This window comes from Thermobia domestica, chromosome 17, assembly GCF_964235325.1.
Source record: "Thermobia domestica chromosome 17, izTheDome1.hap1.1, whole genome shotgun sequence".
Classification (NCBI taxonomy): Eukaryota; Metazoa; Arthropoda; class Insecta; order Zygentoma; family Lepismatidae; genus Thermobia; species Thermobia domestica.
In genome coordinates this window covers 96,078,615-96,097,994 of record NC_137470.1, presented here as the reverse complement: position 1 = coordinate 96,097,994, position 19,380 = coordinate 96,078,615, and the positions used below count along the sequence as shown (strand labels likewise).

At 37.0% G+C, this 19,380-nt stretch overlaps 1 protein-coding gene across 2 annotated transcripts in view; it reads right to left on the bottom strand.

The window, feature by feature from the left end:
• Positions 1–19,380, bottom strand: part of ArfGAP1 (ADP-ribosylation factor GTPase-activating protein 1) — a 703,111-nt gene that overhangs the window by 559,296 nt on the left and 124,435 nt on the right. For both annotated transcript variants that reach the window (XM_081743725.1, XM_081743726.1), the window contains exons 5-6: positions 12,727–12,841; positions 1,779–1,901 (exon numbers count right to left, since the gene is read on the bottom strand). In XM_081743725.1, the coding sequence (XP_081599851.1) occupies positions 1,779–1,901; positions 12,727–12,841 (238 nt within the window). The remainder of the gene's footprint in view (positions 1–1,778; positions 1,902–12,726; positions 12,842–19,380) is intronic.

Genomic DNA, 19,380 nt, shown 5'->3' with positions numbered 1-19,380 from the left:
AATAGTAGTTTTTTTTTTTTTCTTAATTTCCCAAATCCAGATCCAACTATGCACTTTTATATTTAATAAAAAATTATTGAAATACCTGACTTACACTCTTTCAATTCATCTTTTATATTTTATTTTATATTTACACCCTACATGTGTCAACTTGGTACTATGAACGTTTTGAATAACCTGAGAGACTAAATACCAGTAACTGTTTAAACTCTGAGTCTTGTATGTGTCTATGATTCTAGTACTAACATTTCTCTTTATCACGCCGATGTCCAACTTTTAGCATAAACAAACTGTCTCGTAATGATATGAGCTCAGTGAAATAGCTTTCGTAACTCCTAGGGTTCTTTTTTGCATTTGTGGAAAGGACAGTTTTAACGCTTAACTTCTTTAAAACTACTTTTCAGTAGATACAATGGAATACCAAGTCATTTATATCTTTCTATTTTTCTTTGTCTTGTCTCTCTTCTCAGGCGCAAGACGTATAAATTCTTTCTAAAATCAAACCAGTAGTTACACTGAGATCGCGTTTAATTGATCTACAGTTAGCGTCGTATTTCATAATATCCAGAATAAGAACTGGCAGTATGTGAGAAAAAAACACTTCTGTATTTGGAAATAGTACAGAATGTACTGCTTCAGAATGTAAAGAATGTAAAGAATGCATAGCCCAAGCGGTTCGTCCAATTTAAAAAAATCCTTCACTTTAGATTGAAAACATTATATTTGGAGATGGTTTCCCCCCTTACATTTTATTGTAATTCTGATAATAACAGAGTTACCCTAGGATATATATATATATATATATATATATATATATGTGTGTGTGTGTGTGTGTGTGTGTATGTGAACGGGAGTAAATACACTCTTAGCAGAACTTAACTCCAAGCTGTGAGGATGATTAAGTTTTGTCGTAACAGAATAATTTTAACATGGTTTATAACAAAAAACACTTATATCTTCAAGAATACAACATACGATAAACTTTACCCTTAATTCTTGATAGAACGAAATTCTAAACACTGAAGTTACCTCTAAAAGTTGAAATAAAGTTCTATTAAATCGGATAAGTTTTATGACAGTTATCGTGAAATAGACAGATACAAAGACGCCGATCGAGTTGAATAGTAGAAGCTTTGCTCCGCTGGCTTCAGTAAGTACCATATCCATCTTTTCTCTTATGTCTTACCTAACCATCAGAACGCTATAATCAACAAATCCTACTCCTATTATCTTGTGTCTCTAACGCTACTAACAACTACTTCCACTCCATCATAGCCGGCTTTCTTATTTGGTGAGTAAAGCAGACTATACAGCTTCACTTTATAATATATCATTACCTTCCCATCTACAATCACGAATTCCTACCAAATCTCAATTATTTTGTTTCATTTGTCGTCAATACTCTCAAATTTTCATTCCTGTAACATACTAAGTCCATGCAACGTAATATGTCCTGTGTTTCTACTCTGATAAATCTGCATTTACTCATCTTACCCTTACTCATCTTTTGTATATTGTTATTCTCTCGGCCAAAAAAGTTATTTATTCTCTAAAAAAAAGTCCCCTCTCCCCCCCTTGTGATTTGAATGAAGATTTGATACTTGAAAGGGTTTCTGCTTACGTTTCCTAGTAACTACCTGCAAAATAAATAAGCTTAACATAAGCACCCTAAAAGTTAAGTTAAGTAAAAGAAAACAATTTTCATGTTTCAGAAACGCGCTAGTGAGGTATTTTCAAATTGTAAACATTTATAATACCTGCTTCAAACTTTGCTTTACCTTTTCACCAACAGTAGCACTTAGTTCTGTCACTTTCTGTGATGCTATCCCTCCGATTTTAATAGCACCTTCCGTTGCTTTGCTTGCAATTTTAGAAGCGGACACAGAGAACATAGACCACCCCTGTAAAGTAGATTAAATGAATATTACTCTTTATCCATTATAATTCAAATGCAGATGTGAAAGAGGTGAAATATATACTCTGCAGTCACATTCACAACTAAACAACAATGTACTCACATATGTCAACTGTGTATTTATATTGTATCTCCTAATACATTTCTGCTTCATTGGAGCTAGTTTTGTTACCTAATTTTCACGCAATTCAAGTATTAGAAGTAGAAATAATGCAATTACAATAAATTACTGGTCAACTACAAGAAGTTTTAAACGGATAAAATAGTGTCAAGATTTTCACTTATGGGAGTTTTAGGATGCATATTTCACACATAGATGAAACAAAATCTATTTATGCCTTGCATCTTGAAAACAAATTTCAGAACAAACTGTTTCAAGGCAAAGCTGCTCCTTTGTCAATGTATCTTCTTCCACATATGTATTAATCCAACCGTATTAAATATTCCGTATTTAAAAAATAGGGATCGATCTTATGCAAAGGTTTTCTATTTAACCATGGGGGTTTCACGGATGGAGCGCAAGAGGAAAAATTTGTCAAAACGGACTGCGAAATGGACAAGATGTCTGTCATTCCACTGTGTAGTCTACTGCCCATTCATAACTATGTATGCTTATTCTCTTCTACACACGTATCACTGCCATAAAGGCATGCCATCTATACGCACCATTTCGCGGTACGAAAAACAAAACTGCCCAATTCGAAGGCAGTCGTCAATATATTTATTGCGTCCTTTGACGTTGGTGAGCATAATTACCCTTGCCCACAGGTTTCTATCCGTTTCTCTACGCTTCAAAACCTAAGTACTATATCAGTGCTGTGTAAACGCCTTCCTTCAGTACTTCTCATCAACCCGAAAAATTGACTGACGCACAATTATACCAATACTGACGCACAGTTGCCCCATCACGTTGAAAGTGTAATGGTTTGTACAGTTACGAGACGTGAAGACACTACCGGGAGAGGACATTCTTTCGTATCACAATCTCCTAGTGGCGGAAGTACAAATCTGATTGAAGTCAATCAAGAAAAATGGGACAAGAAATCGAAACTGGAACTTGGAGCGACTAAGAAGTATGGACAGTGGTGTGAAAGAATACATTGAAGGATGCTTTAGTGTAATGGGCGATATGGTAGGCACTGTAGAAATTAGTTGGGAAAAAGTTGAACAGATTCTACTGGACACACTCCATAATAACATTTGAAGGATGGAAAGAGCACTAAGAAAACCATGGATAACTGAAGCGATGCTTAAGAAAATGGAGGAACCCAGAAGGGCGAAAACCACGAACGTCAAAAAATACAGAAGGTTGAATAATGAATTGAGAAGAGACACGAACAAAACCAAAGTACATGGAACAAATATGTGAAGAAATAATGGAACTTCAATGGCGCGGCAAATATGATCTGATGTATCAGAAAGCGCAAGAATTAGGAAAGAAAGATAACAAAAATATACACACGTTTGGAATCGAATATCAACAAGGTCCTGTAGTCACTGACCATCAAAGAATTCTTAGAATTTGAGATGAATACATAAAAGATCTGCGTGAACAAAAGAACCACCCCAAAGATACTGTGATCGAAACAGAGAAAGAAGTGAATGATGAAGAGAAAGGACCCTGAATATATTGTAGAATTACCTTAAAGGTAGAGCAAATACACACGAGAATCGATTTTCCCCCACAACTGGTTTTATTATAAAACTTTCTGTTATAAAATAACACGAAAAAATACAACTCCTCTAAGTAATTAGGAAAATAGGTGTCACTAGGCTTAGGCAGCCAAGGGAAACGATCCCCACAAAGCTCCAGGGCAAGCTGAGTGGAGGGGGCTAGGATTCTCAGTGCTCCAGAGGAAGCAAAGAGAGTTTTGAGTCTCGCAAAGCTGCAAAGCAAGCTGAGAGGGAAGGAAAACACCGAAGCTCCACAGCAAGCTCGGTGGTTGTGACTAGGCATCTTTCAGACCTCCACACCAAGCTAAGAGAAGGGTTAAGTTCCCACCATGCGCCACGGCAAGCGGAGTGGTTAGGAGGCTTCAAAGTTCCACAGCAAGCTAAGAGGCTTGTGCTAAATTAAGGTTCTCTCAGAGCTACAGACCAAGCAAAGAGAGTAGGAGTGACCAGCTGAAACTGATGTCGAGTGAAGCGATGCATGGAATTTTATACTTCCTCCTGGGAGGCGATGGCATGGGTTTTCTTATTCCATTACATGACCAAGTGGTGGTGATGATTCCTGTCGTCTGCTTCTTATAGTATCTTGTAGTAGGAATGTGCGTGGTGTTATTTACAAATAAAAGCCCGTGTTGATACTCATATACACGTGTATATAACCACGTGCGAGATACTACACCCAAGGCTAGTTTTAAAAAATATAAACCAGAGGGTTATTTTTTTAGATTTGCACTCGTAAATAATAAGTCTAGGAACGCAATTAAGATGCACTAAAAAATATGACTGTACTGAACACACACTGGGAGCACTAACACAGTTTAATAAAAGGTTGGAAGAAAAGAAGCATAAAACAGTTAGCCCTTTACCCAATGCAGGATCTGTGATTTGCACTTTATTACCCTCAAGGGAAAGGTTGTTTGAGTTTTGGCGTATACAATTAATATAAATACATTAATTCACTGATGGTGGCATGTGAAGTGGTTGTCGGGTTTGTTTGCACATCAGCAGTGGTGCTATGATGAGTAGTATCTAATGGAATACGTGGTCAAATGTCAAGTCTTGGACGATTTGTCACTAGTGGGCGCGAATGGAGGCAACAGTGTAAAACACACAGAGGAAAATTAAAATCACAAGCACTATGAAGGTTGTTAAAGTCACTGGTATGATTAGCGTATTCATACTGAAAGAAAAAGTTTATCTATTATGGGCCTGATTTTCTGAACGTTCTGTATATACAGTAATAATGGATCTGATTTTATGGATATTCTGTATATAACTTTTTATAGAGCATGATATCATTGACAATCATTTAAGTCGCATCAAAGAAGCGAAGAATTGTTGTTTACTGTCCTTGTGTGACTTTAATGCGGAAAAGAAAAAAATCCGAAGGTTGCAAAATTCATACATTGAATGATTCAGTCAATTTAAATAACAGACAATACCACGAAGCGTAGAAGGAAAGTTCATATGAAGGAAATGAAGTATTCATTTTAGTGCTTTTTAATGGTTAATACTGTCTTCGTTAATACTTTATCATTATAGTGAAAAGTGACTTAAGTTGCTTTGTGCTATAAAGAGTAGTAGCGCTTACAAGTAATAATTTGAGTGACATATATTCTCCTGTTCTTCCCACCCCCCACCCCCTTTATTTTCGTTTTATTTGGCAGAAGAAAAATAATCTAATCTGTTGATGCTTAAAAACAGTTTGTTTGTTTATCTAGTGGTGAAATGTCAGTTTGTGTTCCTTCTGTCTTTGTTTTTTTTTTTTCTTCTCCCTCTCTTTTCTATGATTTATTATTGCTTAACATGTTGCTTATCTTGTCAAAATGTGGTATTTCTCTTCCAGTAGATGTTATTTATGTGTGGTTTTCTTCTTTTATACTTCGTAATATGGTTTCAGGCGGTCAATTGATATATCCTGATTTATTTTATTTTATTTTATTTTTTATTTAAAAGAGTCGGGAAGACGATCACTATATATATTGGAGTTTAATTTCACAATATTAGACGTTTCTTAATATTAGATGCTGAACCTTTGTATCTGCTGTAACAGGTTTCAGCTTGATTTGTCTCACGAAAAAGGTAGAAAATTAAGATTTTGTCACCTGGGGCGTATTTTGTTTTCGCATGTTTCTGTCGTAAATATCTCTTTTAGCGTTAGTGCGCTTTTAAACTATTTTCTTTCACACTTTCTCGTAGATTATTTAAGAGTTCTCTCTCTACTTGAAGTTGTGGTGTTGTTTTCAGCTTACAGTCAGCCATTGTGCACGGTTCGAACCCGTATAAAAGAAAGGAACTGGAGTGTTTGGTTCCTGTTTCGATGATGCTGTTTATTTTCAAAGTTATGTGGACAGGGTTCCTACTGATTTGGAGAAATCTATTTCCCTGACTACTCCCTGACCTTTGGCATGAAATTCCCTGACTTTCGTGACACATGTCGGACGACGCTGACATATAAATAAGGAATAAATAACTGTGAATATTTATATATGAGAACATTTATTCTATAAAGACAAACAATAATCAATTGCTCATACGTACATCCCACTTATCACCAATAAAAATCTGAGCAACGTTCCATACTGTGATCATTAATGGTTGTTGGCTAAGCTGAAAATGGTGTACAATTAATGTCAAAAAATATATTTTATAAAATTTCCCTGTCTTTCCCTTGATTTCCAGTCTTTTTTCCTGAGTTTCCCTTACCTGCACCATTTTTCCTGAGTTTCTCCTGACTTCCCTGATTTTCCTGACCAGTAGGAACCCTGGTGGAGTGCAAGATTTGGCAATATTGATTGATTCTCCTGTACGAAAATTTAAGCGAATTCTGTATAGTTTTGTAAAAGACTTCGACGATCCCAATATCCCTGTGATTACAAGCTGGACAAAACTTGAATACAAAATCATAAATTTTTGCTAAATGTTGGAGCCTCTTCGCATTATGAACTGGACGTATATCGAGATGTGAATAAGAGAATGAACTGAAGCGGAGTGTACTGTCTTCGAGAAGAAATTTCTCAATGGCTTCTGCACTAATATCATTAGTAACGCTGGTGAGCAATTTCAACCGCAACAAAGATGTGTTTTGTCTTTCCGTCCTCCGCAGGAAACGGTCCTAGGATGTCAAATTTCCAGCTTTGTGCAATAGTTTGAATTGGGTGCTGCAATAATTTGCCCTGAGGCTTTTTGGGTAATTACAATATTGAAAAGTGAAGTAGTACAATCCCTTAAAGACATGCGAAGGAGGAAGGCCATTGGAGACGAAATACCAGCAAATTTGCTCAAGGGATTAGGAGATAATATAATGAAAGTACTGACTTCACCTATTAACAAGATCTACCTGAGTGGAGAATGATCAAATGATTTTCTTGATGTTACAATGATTGCATTACCGAAGAAAAAGCAAACAACAAAGTGCAGCGATCATAGAACCATTAGCCTTATTTCCCACAGTGGGAAGATTATTGCGCGCATATTCAACAGGCAACTGAAAAGAAAGACAGAAAAGAATGGAGCAAGATCAATTTGGACTCCGGAAAGGAAAGGCATCAGAGATGCTATTGGGTTGATGAGAAAACGAGTTCTTGACGTAAAGGAAGAGTTGTGTTTGTGCTTGATCGACTGGGAAAAAGCTTTCGACCGGGTCAATTGGAGGAAACTTCTGAAACTAAAGAAATTGGGGTCAACTGCAGAGACTGGCGACTCATTTACAACCTGTACATAGGACAACGAGTAAAGTTACGCTTAAATGAATGAGAAACCAATGTTGTGAAGATTGGATGAGGAGTCAGACATGGATGTAGTATGTCTCGCCAATTATTCAACTTTTACAGTGAATGTTTAAGGAAGAAAGCATTAATAGGAATTGGAGCAAGATTGGAGGACAGATTTCATTAGCAAGATCAAGTATGCAGCTGATACTGTTATTATAGCGAAAAGCGAAGGTCTACAGGAGATGATTAACAAAGTAGTTGACACTGGAAAACTACGTGGAATGGAAATCAACATCGAAAAATCGAAAGTCATGAGAATATCCCGTAGAAATGCGTCCTTACGGGTCAGAGTAGAACAAAGAGAACTTAAAGAGCTCGATAACTTCAAGTATCTGGGAAGTAATTTTGACGAGAGAAGCTCGCTACATAAAAGAGATCAGGTCAGGAACTGCCATAGCAAAAAAAGCATTCAACAATATAAGGTCGTTCTTAACTAGCAGACTTAATATTGGACTAAGGAAGAAAGTGGTCAAGTGTTATATATGGAGTACTGGATTTTATGGTTCAGAGACTTGGACATTACGGAAGTTAAAGAAGAAAAATATTTCGAAATATGGTGTTGCAGGAAGATGTAGAAGTCAAAATGAAGAGAGAGTGTAACAAACGATGGTATTTTAAAACGGACAGAAAAGAAGAGGACGCCTTTAGCAAGGATCCTTCGTAGGAAGGCCAGTTGGCTTGGACACATCTTGCAAAGAAATTGTCTTCTTTATATCCTCATAGAAGGAGAGATGGAAAGGAAGCGACGAGTAGGAAAAAGAACACAACTAATCGATTACTTTAAAAGTAGAAAATATTGGGAGTTAAAAGAGGAAGCTGAAGACGGAGAAACGTGTGAAAGAAACATTTCTAGACCCAAACCTAAAATAACAAAATTAAAATAATAAAAACACTTCATAGTCCCAGGAGCTGCCACGAGGCAGAATATTTCATACTTAATAATAATAATAATAATAATAATAATAATAATAATAATAATAATAATAATAATAATAATAATAATAATAATAATAATAATAATATAACGCGTCCAGTGCACTTAAATTATGAACGGCTGAAGATAGGAAGATAAAACGAAAACTGAGATACGGAAAATTCATAGAATGCGTTAAATGGAAAGAACTGTTTTTTCCTGATACATATTAATTAGGAATTATTACAAATCTTTTTAATATGGATTTGATCCTATCAAGTGACCTTAATCCTGACAAATCTAGTACCCCTATAGTGCATGGGTTGTCAGGACTGAGAGTTCGTGAATTATGGGAAAACAGGCATGTTATCCATATTTGACAAAGGTCTGATCTTAGAGTATTGAAGTGCTGGTGCCTTGAACGTATACATTGTAAATTATTTCAAGTTATCCTCATGTAATTTGACCGGAAATGCTTCACAAAATTCTAACCCTCCTCCCCCCATATATGCTGTAAGGTTGCGTTATTACATGGCTATGATTTTTTTTTTTTTTTTGGTGAGAAATCTGTACAATTTACATCAAGTAATAAACGATTTGATATATCAAATTTATGAAGAAGAAAAAACGCTATTTTGTCAGCCCCTGTACCTACATGCCTAGAAATAACTTTTACTGATCATATAAAATTTATGAATTGTAAAAACTATAAGGAGCGTTCAAGAAGGAACGAGCTGAAGGCTGTAACATGAACACCAGTGATAGAATGGTAATATTGTTGCGTGTGTAACAAATAGGCGCACAAGAGCGCAAAAGTTCACAAGCCGCCGCTAGAGGTCACGTGTAAGCCACGTGACTTATAAAAGCCAGCAGAAGCAGACGCCAATCGTCCAGCGCGGTTATGCTGACGTTCTTTTACCAAGAGAGCCCCTATCTAAAGACTTCCTGCAGCACGGGACAACAGTGAATGCACAGTGTTACGCGTAAACACTGAACAACCTTCGCCAAGCGATCAAATCAAAACGAACAGGCAAGCTCACCTGTGGGGTCATTTCGCTCCATGACAATGCCCGACCTCATACGGCAAAGACAGTCAGTGCGTTTGCACACGACAACGATAATATTGGTGGAAGCGCCGATAATGTCGGCGGTGGAATCAACTTTCATGTACTCAAATCGTAGCTTGCACACGCCACCGACATTATCGGCCGATCCTCCGACAGGCGGATGCTGTCAGCCAAGTCCCCGATATTATCGGCGATATCGCCGACACCGATTTTGTCGGGGGCAATGTTTTCTTCCCTCACTTCCAAAATTATCCCCACCCCCCATTTTTAAAAATAATTTGTGAAATGGCAATTGTAAACAAAGACCAAAGCTATGTGTCCAAGTTTTCCCTCTCCTCTTTGTACTGGGATCGACCCCCTGATAAAGTTTTGCAGTTTAGCTACAGTGACTGGATGAAAAGGTTGTGTATTATTGCATTCTTACCTTTCTAGTTTTGCTTAGAATTTTAGAGATGGCAAGAATATTTTCATACGATATTTTAACCCATATTGAACTTGTGGAATGTAGACCTTGCATATGACATAAGATAACGAACTCTTTCAAGGACAGAATTGAAAAGCAAAAAGCATGACGAGAGCTTTATGCAAGCCTTGCCGAGGATTTTGAGTTCATGGACAAAAAGAAGCGAGAAACGACAGGTATGTATACAACAGTGCAAATTTGTCTTCAACATTGGGGAGGGGGGTAAGATCGTTCTCATATTATATATATATATATATATATATATATATATATATATATATATATATATATATATATATATATATATATATATAATCGATATTCGAAATATTTCTGTAGTTGAGAAACAATGCTGCGGAGGATCAGGGGAGCAGAGTTGTCTTCAACATTGGGAAGCGGGCAGATTTGAAGCTCATTCTGAGTGGACATTAATTTCATCTCACTTTCCTTTGTGGTAACCGGACACAAATAATTAAATTTCTCCCCAAATAAACACATTTCAAATCGGATTATTGGGGGGGGGGGACAATCACCAGTTTCAAGATTGGAGGGGACATGTCCCCCTCATCCCTTCGGGATTTGTTCCAGTGTATGTATGAAGCAACGTAGAACAAAATTACTAATTCGAATCATATCATTTAATCTACTATGACGTTAGTGTTAATTGCATGGAAAACAAAATAATATACATACATACGATATGTAACTGTGTTTCAACAAAAATTAAAACTAACATAGTTTGCAATGTACCGCAGCATCAATTCTCATCGAAACGAAAATAATATGTTTACGAAATCTATTTAACGGCATTGTTAAATCTAAACATGTTTAGGCATAGGCCTATTTTTTCTAAGTTTTGTACCGTCCTCCACCTCTTCAGAACAGTTTTTTGTAATCCTTGTTTTAAAAAATAATTTTCCCGATTATTATTACTTTTATTTGTTTTCATATATGGAAAAGATTTTTTGAAACACAGTGCAGAATATATTGTGTGTGTCACTCACTTCGCTCATCACCGGCAACGATATTGTCGGGGCGGAGCTCCTCCGTGGCTAAGCGGTTAGCATACGCGCCTTTGGCGTGGGAGACCCGGGTTCGATTCCCGGCGGGAGCTCATGTGGTTCGGATTCCACATTAATCAGTAGGTCCACGTCTCATATAACCTCGCTGCTGAAAGGGACGTTAAACTCAAAATCAAGTGAAGTCAATCAAGATATTGTCGGGGCTTCCACAGATATTGTCGGTGACGTGTGCAAAGTACGCCGACACCGATATTATTGGGGCTTCCGCCGATTTTGTCGGTATCGTGTGCAAACACGCTCAGGGCAGTCGTGCAGAAATTCAAATGCAAGGTTCTCGGTCACCCTCTATACTGTCCAGACTTCTCTCCCTGCGATTACGTCATTTTTGATCCCCTTAAAAAGGCTCTGAGGGGCAAACAATTTACCTCGGGCGACAATGTCCAGCAGTACGTTCGGAACTGGTTTGCAACGCAGCCCACGAAATTCTACGAGAGAGCTATTCACCGCCTTGTGTCGCCGTGGGACAAGTGTCTCAACAGCCAGGGGCAATTCTTCTAACATACAGGTAAGAGTATCTGTTCCTCGGTCTCCGGCTCGTTTCTTTTTGAACGCTCCTTATAAATTTATTGCTACGTGAGTTTATTTCTACAAAGCAAGGGTCACGAAAATATCCATAAAGAAGAAAATTTCTCTTATCCGCATCTTAAAATCCCCTTTCATAAGAAAAAAGAAAATGACAATATTTCCCTTTCAAGGAAAAATATTCTACAAATAACCAAAAATATCGTCACTGTTTTATTTCTATCACAGAAATCGAAACAGTGATTTGACCTCTTCCTTAATATGGGCAGTAGCACGAGTGCACGCCGGCGGCGAACACTCTTTGTCAATATTCTCACAAGGACAGAAACACAGATGATCAGTCTTTTCTCCAACAAATGCCACACGATAAAAATAATGCATCCATTTTAAAAGTCACGTTCAATTACCTTTCAAATAACGTAATAATTTATTTGTTTATGATATGATTATTACCGGCTAGATCGAAAATGAAATGAAATCTAAGTTTTACGTCCCACGGTTATGCCGGTTAGGCTAAAGGAGACGGTGATGATGAGAAATGAGTGAAATGAAGAAAGTGGGAGGAAACGGGAGAACCCCAAGAAAACCTACGAGCACGGTGTTTGTCCACCACAAAGCCCACACGGCGCGAGCTGGGATCGAACCAGGAACCCCAAGCCCCGGAGGTGAACGCTCTACCACTGAGCCACCGCGCCCCCCGGCTAGATCGGAAGCTGTCAAACCGAAATCCAAACTGCATACGGAATACCCAGCACGAAATACACTCAAAATTTCTCCCGCTCCTTGTATTTATTGAAAAACTTATTTTCAACTAACTTGTACTCAATATGTTTGACAAATCATTTTAGTATTATCGAGCTTACAGCCATACAGACAGTGTTACTTTACCCACTCTCTGAATTCGGTTGTCTTCCATGGCGAGTGCAAAGTATATATGATGTAAATTTTAAATGTTGCACATAAATGTTCAAATGATGTGCACAATTAAGATGGATTTTCACTGATGAATCAAGCGTTTGCTTGTACTTGCCGATAATTTTTTTCTTTCATGTTTTAACGACACTTCTCTGGAGACAACAAACGAAAGTTGATTGAATTTTCTCTGTCACGGACGTAACGCCATAATTACGGTATGAGATTAATTCCGTTGTTTATTTATTAACAGCTATCAGTAAGGAAACGGTCGACACATCCATGAAAAGATACCTTTTGAACACTGCAGAAGCAGTACAGAAGCCCTATTTTACATTAACTTTACTTGCATTCAAAGTTCACTAAATTCGTATGCAATACAAAGAGAAAAACGAAATATAAGCTTACGCTTGCTAAAGATGAAACCGCACTATCAAAGAATTCTTGGGAACTACTCCTCGGAGGTGGATCCATTGTATACCCAAAACCTGAATAACGTCCTCCTTGGGATGGTGGTATGTCGCTGAAATGAGAAAGTAAAATAATACTTATTAGGATAAAATTATCTTTTTTTTTTCCAAGACATTAATAACTCGGCGGTACTAGTGCAAAAATATAGATATCAACTAAGCGAAAATGCTATCAAGAACTCACAAGAAAATAAGGGAAATAATTTGAAAAAAAAAAAAAAAAGTCGGATAGAACGAAACATCTTACGGGTATATTCAACTGGACAACAAAGAGTATGATTCAAACAAAGTACTAGTACTATACTACTGTACTATACTATACTAGTACTATGCCTTGTTGCCATGCCACGAACATTCAGCCGAGGCGTACGCTGTGTTCCTTCCACTTTGGTTCGCAAACATTTCTAAACACGTGTTACAAAGTGGAAACACTGTAATGTTGATGTTCCTTTTTACAGAAACCCGCCAGGACATTTATAATTCTCCTCTCTCAGTGACCTTAATAACCCTGTCACGTAATTTCCCACCAAAGGACAAATTTATACGGGATTTTGAACTGTTATTTCGTTTCTAATTTTGACCTGAGCATAATAAGTAGTAAATTTTCTATAGCAAAAACATCACTGCATTTGGAAGAGGTACTTTGAACCAGTTGATACCTATATTTCAAATGTATTTAGGCTATGCTAAATCATTGTTGTTGGTTAGGAAGACATACGATCTCCTTAATTTCGTTCTGAAAATTTAGGAGGGGTCCTTTGTGTGACGTATAGAAAATACGTTCTGGGTTATTAGTAATTTTTCATTACACTTTTGTATATATTGGTATATTGATCTAGGTTTAAATTATAATTCTGATATTTTTAATTATTTGCCCATGGAGCCGTGAGCTATGGTTTGAGAACTCTACAGGTTTTATGCATGTGTTACTAATAACTAGTACTGCCGCCATCTAATGGTCATTTTCATCTAATGGCCTGAGCTAAGAGCCCCGGTTATCGCAAGGTCAAACACCGACATTCTAATCAAGGATTTTGGCTGTGTATTCGATATCTTAGCTTATTGTAATTTCGTATTTAATTTGCTAATATTATTAACGTAATAATTTTGTATCTTCTATTTTGCTATATAAATACTGATATTCACAATTAATATAATCATTTCATATATTTTACCAATCAAATTTGATAATCGGTTTGGATACTGTTTTTTTCCAAATTGTTAAAAGATATATTGCTTTGTTGGCTAAAAAATATATTTACAGCCAGCCACAAAATACCCCCCCCCCTTCCTAAGCGCTCTAATTCCATTACTTGGGGTCTAGGTCATTTGCAGTTGTGAGAATGCCCAGACAGATGCAACCCAACTTACACGTAACTTTTCTCGGCTCTGACAGCAGTTGGTAGCACTGAGTCAAGTCTTTATGTAAGTAAAATTGTGAGTAGATGACGCACGAAACATTTCTCCATTCTGAGATCAATCTCTCTGGTTCAGAGCGTGTTGTCCAATGAACAAATGTTAACCTCACTATTGCTGTGTATGTGTACTGTATAATCAAAGAAATAAAAACACTGATCACATATGAATCAGAAAATGCATGAAAGTACCTGAAAATATCAAATCTAGAACAACTACTGGAAATAACTTTGTAATTGATTGCCTCTATTGAGAGACCTTCCCCAATTCTCCTCATTCCAACATCTTCTTTCTGGACGAGAGAAGATCTTGCTTATCACACTGAGTATGCATTGAAATTGAAATTGAACCAAGAAAACTTGAAAAAGCTTCAGCCTCGCCGGGACTCGAACCTGGGACAACCAAATAGAAGTTCAATGCGCTAACCACTCACCCACCGCGCCATTTAAACTTCCACCCAAACTAATACCTAGTTAAAATCGTTTCATGGAAAAATAAAAACAAGATACTCAAATATAACAAAAACAAACAAATATAAAAAATATTAAAAAATATAAATAATAAATAAGAAATATAAGCAACCTGTGTGAGTGTTTTAATGACTTACTCGAGATTTTCTTGTTTAACTCAAAAACAAGTTATATAGACGTTCCTCAATGAGGAAAATATCACGAAACGTTCTTCAAGTTGAGGCTACGCCATTGGCAGAGCCATAATTTGTGGGGGGCAGGGGGCAACTGCCTCTCAGAGAAGCTTCCCGCCGTTCGAGGGGGCCCATTTTGAGGCAAAATTTTCTTACTCCATATACGATAGGAACATGAAATTGGAAATGAAGCATCAAATAGGGTCGCTACATTACATAAACAAAAAAGCACACAAAAGGTAAATAGAACAAAAATGAGTCACGGACCCATTTCAGTAAAAAAATGTCTACTATTCGGAACTCTAGAAATAATAATTATTCGTATGGCTTTGAGATTTATCAATATTGTCCCCTTAATAATTTCGTCATGTATGGAATGGGCCCAGTGAGTAGCTAACGGAACCGCAGACCTTGCCGTGCGGGAGGGCCCACAGGCTCCGGGAGGCCCATAAAGATTAAGAAAAAGCTGGAAAGAGGGGACCCAAGAATCAGAAGAGCGACTTTTTCTAGGGGGCCCAAATAAGCTTATTAATGCTTGCTCCCCCCCCTCAGAAAAAATCTAAGTTACGGCGCTGGTCATCGGTTGCAGGGATTGTCCCGATTTACATTACATTTCGTCTTTTACATAACTTCTAATTTTCAAAGAAGAAAAGACGACAGAAATTAGTTTCACATTCTTTAAAGTGCACCAACACGTGTAGAAATAGACAGTTCTATGTTTATGTTCCATAACTACTAGTTTATTTTCTTATGTTCATACTAGCAGCGTTCACCCCGCTTCGCTGCGGTCACCCCGGAACGCAATAAACTTTGTTACTTAGATAATTTTTACTTTTTCGCTTTCAAATTGCAGTAAATGTTAACATTATAGCGCCTGTCATTTATGTTAACCCGCCGAGTGACCCGCTTCGCTGCGGTCACCCCGGAACGCAATAAACTTTGTTACTTAGATAATTTTTACTTTTTCGCTTTCAAATTGCAGTAAATGTTAACATTAAAACGCCTGTCATTTATGTTAACCCGCCGAGTGACACGGTCATGCGGGTTGCATATAAATACGTTTATTTTTATACCTATGATGAACTAATAACAAAGGATTTGTACGTATGGACACTTGAATGGTCAATTATCTCAAGACACTGGTAATTAAAAATTAAAGTGATATGATAAAAACCATCTAGGGTCCAAATCCTAATAACCCCCCAAAAATAAAAGAAATTGGTTCAGCCGTATTAGCGTGATGAGGGAACAAAGGTTTTGTACGTTCTCTTTTATAATATAGATGAGGAATTTGTGGCAAATTGACGCCACATGATCATGAGGCTGCTGATCATGAGGGACAACCCACTAGTGGTTCGAATTCCTCTGAAGAGCAAGGTCGGAATTTTAACTGTCCTCAGTATTTCTGTGTTCGTGTTCCTGTAGTGTTTGGGATATCGAAAGGACATGAGGTGCAAGTGCCGAACAATACTCCGGTTGTGGTGATTTGTTTAAAAGAAATTGTGAAAACAGGAAAATCCCATTGCAGCTACCTGGGTCCAAATCCCGTCGTAGCAAATTATTATTTTTTCTGAATGGGAAGATAATGTTTATGTAATTGGTGTTGTAATTATGTCATTCCTTGATTATTATTATTATTACCACAGAAGGAAAGAAAAAGTAACATAGTCGAAGGTATTCATAGGAACAGAAAAGATATAGAGTATGTCAGATGTTTCTTAGGTTTACACATGAACGCAATAATATTATTACGTTTATGGATTTACAGATAGAATTATCATTTTATGAGAAGAAATGGAATATAAAGATTTGTTAGCTGATAACAGTAATGCATTTTTGTCGCCTTCTTCTAAGTAGAAAGGTAAGGTGACATCTTAAATAGGATCATTCTCGTGACTAGCGATCCCTATTGTAAGTTCGATCAGTATTAGCAATTTGTGCACAGCTACGAACAATTCCTTGGAACTCATTTTTGGCCCATACTACAGCAGTAAGGACGTGTTTAGCCCTTATGTGTTCATCAATTCTTGTCCAAACACGTTACTTGCCAGACAGTTACGAAGGTTGATACAGATGACGTAATTTTGTGTTGTTGGTATTTCACCTGTGAAGGAGGTCGTCTTAACTCTTAGACCCACAGAAATTGAATATTTTTCATGTTACTATACATCAGAAGTATCAGTTTTGTAGATTGGAAACATTTACTGAATTGCCACACCCGGAATCGAACTCGCGTCCCCAACATTACGAACCTAACGCTTAAGCCAGTACTCTAAGACATCACTGTTCTGGGAGAAGGAAAAAAATGGAGATGTCGGGAATTCAGTAATTACACACTTTTACGATTCCAGTGTATTAATGCTGGAACTTTCTGATTTCAGTCGTGATAAAATAGTAAAGTATTATGCAGAAAGAATAGTCCAGATAAGTCAAATTTACATTGACAACTCATATGTACGGAGGCGCTGCCATATGGAAATAACTTTGTAAATGATTGCCTCCATTGAGAGACCTTCCCCAATTCTCCTCATTCCAACATCTTTTTCTTTCTAGGGAAGAGAAGATCTTGCTTAACACACTGAATATGCATTGAAATTGAAATTAATACAGGAACACTTGAAAAAGTTTCAGCCTCGCCGGGATTCGAACCCGGGTCTACCGAACAGAATTTCAATGTGCTAACCACTCACCTACCGCGCCACTTAACCTTCCACCAAAACTAATAACTAGTTAAAATCGTTTCATGGAAAAATATAAACAAGATACTCAAATATAACAAAAACAAACAAATATAAACAAAATATAAATAAAAATATAAATAAGAAAATATAAGCAACTTGTGTGAGTGTCTTAATGACTTACTCAAGATTTCCTTGTTTAACTCAAAAACAAGTTATATACATGTTGCTCAATGAAGAAAGTATCACGAAATGTTCTTAGAGGTGAGCCTACGTCATCGGCAGAGCCGCAACTTGTGGGGAGGCAACTGCCTCCAGAGAAGCTCTCCGCCGTTCTAGGGGGCCCATTTTCAGACAAAATTTTCTTACTCCATATACGATAGGAACATGAAATTGGAAATGAAGCATCAAATAGGGTCGCTACATTACATAAACAAAACACCATACAAAGGTAAATAGAACAAAAATGAGTCGTGGACTCATTTGAGTAATATTTATTCGTATGACTTTGAGATTTATCAATATTGTCCCTTTAATAATTTCGTCATGTATGGAATGGGCCCAGGGACTAACTAACAGAACTGCAGACCTTGCCGTGCGGGAGGGCCCATAAAGATTAAAAGAAAGTTGGAGATAGGGGCCCAATAATTAGAAATCAACTTTTCTAAGTGCCCAAATAAGCTTATTAGTGCTTGCCCTCCCCAGAAATGAGTTGAGTTGATTTTGAGTTTAACGTCCCGTTCAGCAGCGAGGCTATATGAGACGTGGACCTGCTGAATAACGTGGAATCCTAACCACATGAGCTCCCGCCGTGAATTGAACCCGGGTCTCCCACGACAAAGCCCCCCCACCAGATAAAAATCTAAGTTACGTTGCTGGGCGTCAGTTGCAGGAATGGTCCCGATTTACATTACGTCTTGAATATAACTTCTAATTTCCAAAGAAGAAAAGACGACAGAAATTATTTTCACATTCTTTAAGTTGTATCAACACGTGTAGAAATAGACAGTTCTATGTTTATGTTCCATAACTACTAGTTTATTTTCTTACATTCGTATGAGGAGTTTGTGGCAAATTGAGGCCACATGATCATGAGGCGCAATCCATTAGTGGTTCGAATTCCTCTCAAGAGCAAGTTCGGAATTTTAATTGTCCTCAGTATTTCTGTGTTCGTGTTCCTGTAGTGTTTGGAATACGTCGGAAGCACATGAGGTGCACGTGGCGAACAATACTCCGGTTGGGGCGATTTCTTGAAAAAAAATTGTGAAAGCAGGAAACTCTCATTGCAGCTACTTGGGTTCAAATCCCGTCGTGGTAATTATTAATTTTTCTGAATGGGAAGATAATGTTTATGTAATTTGTATTGTAATTATGTTATTCCTTGATTATTATTATTATTATTATTATTATTATTATTATTATTATTATTATTATTAGTATTATTATTATTATTATTAATAATAATAATAATAATAATAATAATAATAATAATAATAATAATAATAATATTTCTACAATGGAAAGAAAAAAGTAACATAGTCGAAGGTATTCATAGGAACAGAAAAGATATAGAGTATGTCAGATGTTTCTTAGGTTTACACATGAGTGCAGTAATATTATTACGTTTTAGGATTTACAGATAGAATTATCATTTTATGAGAAGAAATGGAATATAAAGATTTGTTAGCTGATAACAGTAATGCATTTTTGTCGCCTTCTTCTAAGTAGAAAGGTAAGGTGACATCTTAAATAGGATCATTCTCGTGACTAGCGATCCCTATTGTAAGTTCGATCAGTATTAGCAATTTGTGCACAGCTACGAACAATTCCTTGGAACTCATTTTTGGCCAATACT